Raw genomic sequence first — 2,946 nt, 5'->3', positions numbered from 1 at the left:
CAGCTGACAAGCTCTCAATCTCTTGACCTCCAGGCTAAACACTCCCAATTCTGAGCTTTCTCAGTTGACATTCTGGGACACGTGCAGCTACTCTCTGACAGCGTTCTGGGCCCATAAACCTGAACCCACAAGAAATCAGGTTGGACTCAAAGGAAGTCAGGATCACCGGGAGGTCGCTAGCCAGAACTGTGATGAATTAAGCCAGTAAGCTGCATTTCTCCCTGGGACCTTGTACCCGGAGCATTTGCTGGGGAAAGGAGGGGAAAAGGGATCCTCTGAGGCTGCTTCTGGGGTAACAGGTGTCTGGAACCACTCATCCGGGTGGATATGCTGTAGGATCTGGACTCTCAAAGAGAACGAGGCTGTGACGGTGGCTGATCCAGGAGCTCAGGTGGAGTCATCAGAGCCGGACCCTCTGCGTCACTCAGCGATGCTGCCTCTGTGTTGGCTTTCCTTTTGGGCGACATCTGTGTGGGGACAGAAGGGCTCTTAGAATCTCCTAGTTTCGTGTATATCCAGTTGTCCCAACAAAAGTCTAGAATTCTGTGTTCTTGACCGGTTCGCTTGGTTGGGTCACGTGTTCACCTCTGAACCGTGCAAATGGTGTCCGGGGGGATTCAGTGTTCTAACTGGGCAGGCCTCAGCTCTGTGATCACTCCTGAAACTGATCATAGAGGGAGACCCCCTGTCTATACGGACTGCCATGAGGAGGGGGCCAGTGCTCCTCCAAAATATCGGATGATCAGTTTTCCTTATACAAGAGTAGAATAATTTCTAGAGGTCTTCCGTGTGACTTTGTGCTTAGAATCGGCAGTACTATAGTGTCTACTAAAAGTTCTGTTAAGGGGGTAGATCTCACGTTATCTGTTTTGACCACAATGTTTTTATCTTTTTTAATGGGCACCGTTCAGAGGAGCAGAGAGAATGGACTCTAAACAGGCAAACATCACACGTGGGTCTACATTTCCCAACTCAGAATCCGGTGCTCCTTCCTCTGCAGTTCAGAGATACACTCATACCGCTCATCTCTCCTTGTTCGATAGTTTCGTGCGTGGACACATCGTCACTGGCTTTTTTAAACTCTTGGGGGATGGAAGCTGCGACTTAGGCCCCCAGGACAGCAGAAGGGGTGAGGACGTGCTCCGTTAAGTCGAATCAGGTTTCAGGGCCCAATATGCCTACCGTGTCCCTCCAGCAGTCCCTAAGATGAAGCATCAGCGAGCCGGAGAATCCCACCCCCCAAAAGAACCGTGATCCTCACCCCAGCTGTGTGGTGTCTCGGGTTTTCCCCAGGCAAAGCCAACAAGAACGTCCAGTGGGACGAGGACTCGGTGGAGTACCTGTCAGCCAACCCGGTCCGAATCGCGTTCGTCCTGGTGGTCCACGGCCGCGCCTCCCGCCAGCTGCAGCGCATGTTCAAGGCCATCTACCACAGAGACCACTTCTACTACATCCACGTGGACCAGGTGAGGGGCCCCTCTGTCTGCCGCATGCTGACCATTCTCTACGGGTCCGCCCTCCCCTCTGCAAGCCGGCCTCCCTGTCAGTGCCGTGCGCGCGTGCGCGTGTGTGCATGTGTGTGCGCATGTGTGTATGTGTGCTTGTGCGTACATGTGCATATGTGCATGTGTGTATATGCATACATGTGTGTGCGCATGTGTGTGCCTGTGTGTACATGTGTGTTTGTGTGTGCATGTGTGTATGTGTGTGCATGTGTGTATTGTGTGCATGTGTGCATGTGTGTGTGCATGTGTGTGAGTGTGTGCATGTGTGTATGTGTGTGCAGACGTGCATGCGTGCATGCGTGTATGCATGTGTGTGAGTGTGCGCATGTGTGTGCACACATACGTGTGCATGTGTGTGCACATGCGTGCGCACGTGTGTGCATGTGTGCGTGTGTGCGCGCATGTGTGCGTGTGTCTGTGCGTGTGTGTTACATGTGTGCGTCTGTGTGTGTGTGTGTCTGTGCACGTGTGTGCGTGTGCGTGCACGCATGCTGGTTCCAGAGTTCCCAGCTGTGACTTTAGACTTTCTCCACACGTTTTTCTTACCTCTTTTCCTCCCTGTCCCACTGCCCAGCGTAGCTGCTGCCACTTTGTGAGCACGGCTGCCCCCGGTGGGGGCGCGCTTTTTCTATAAAAGACCAGACGGTGAATATCTTAGGCTGGAAGGCCATACTCTCTCTGTCAGAGCTACTCAGCTCTTCCATTGTCACGTGAAACCAGCCACGGACAATACGTTAACGAATGTGTGTGGCCATGTTCCAATAAAACTTTATTTATAAAATCCTGCCGCCAGCTTGCTGACCCCTGAGCTGTCCCAGAGGTTATGTGCTTAGACAAGAGGCAAAGGGACACTTGATCCAAAAGGTCTGCTTCCAGCAGAGGGGGACGGGGAGATTGTACCCTCCAAATACTCACCAGGTTTAGAGTCCTCCGTGTTTCTTAGCTGTTGTCCTGAGACCATGTGCATCGGTCTTGTATAAAAATTGTATAAAAATTGCAGAGTCCCCGGCTTCTCATGACCCAGCAGCTCAGAGGTGGGTGGGGCCTGGGAATCTGCATTCTAAATAGCTAACATAAGACTTTAAAAATAATAGCGTTTTGAATAGTGATGCAGACGGGCACCCCGGGCCCAAACCAGCTGCTTGGCGAAGCTCAGAAATCCCATCAACTAGAAGGGTAGGGACAGAGAGGGGACGAGGGTCACCTCTGGGCATCTTCTGGGCCACTGAATGTCACCCTTTCTCTCTCGGGAAAAGCGCTCCAATTACCTGCATCGGCAAGTGGTCCAGGTGGCCAGGCAGTATGACAACGTCCGCGTCACCCCCTGGAGGAGGGCCACCATCTGGGGGGGAGCCAGCCTCCTGTCCACATACCTGCAGAGCATGCGGGACCTCCTGGAGATGACTGACTGGCCCTGGGACTTCTTCATCAACCTCAGCGC

At 53.0% G+C, this 2,946-nt stretch overlaps 1 protein-coding gene across 1 annotated transcript in view; it reads left to right on the top strand.

The window, feature by feature from the left end:
- XYLT1 (xylosyltransferase 1) overlaps positions 1-2,946 on the top strand; it is a 74,845-nt gene that overhangs the window by 2,058 nt on the left and 69,841 nt on the right. The window contains 2 exon segments of the mRNA XM_011380902.1: positions 1,294-1,466; positions 2,762-2,944. Coding sequence (XP_011379204.1) covers positions 1,294-1,466; positions 2,762-2,944 — 356 coding nt within the window.

Source organism: Pteropus vampyrus, unplaced genomic scaffold, assembly GCF_000151845.1.
Source record: "Pteropus vampyrus isolate Shadow unplaced genomic scaffold, Pvam_2.0 Scaffold413, whole genome shotgun sequence".
NCBI classification, from domain to species: domain Eukaryota; kingdom Metazoa; phylum Chordata; class Mammalia; order Chiroptera; family Pteropodidae; genus Pteropus; species Pteropus vampyrus.
This window is presented reverse-complemented; position numbering and strand designations above follow the sequence as displayed.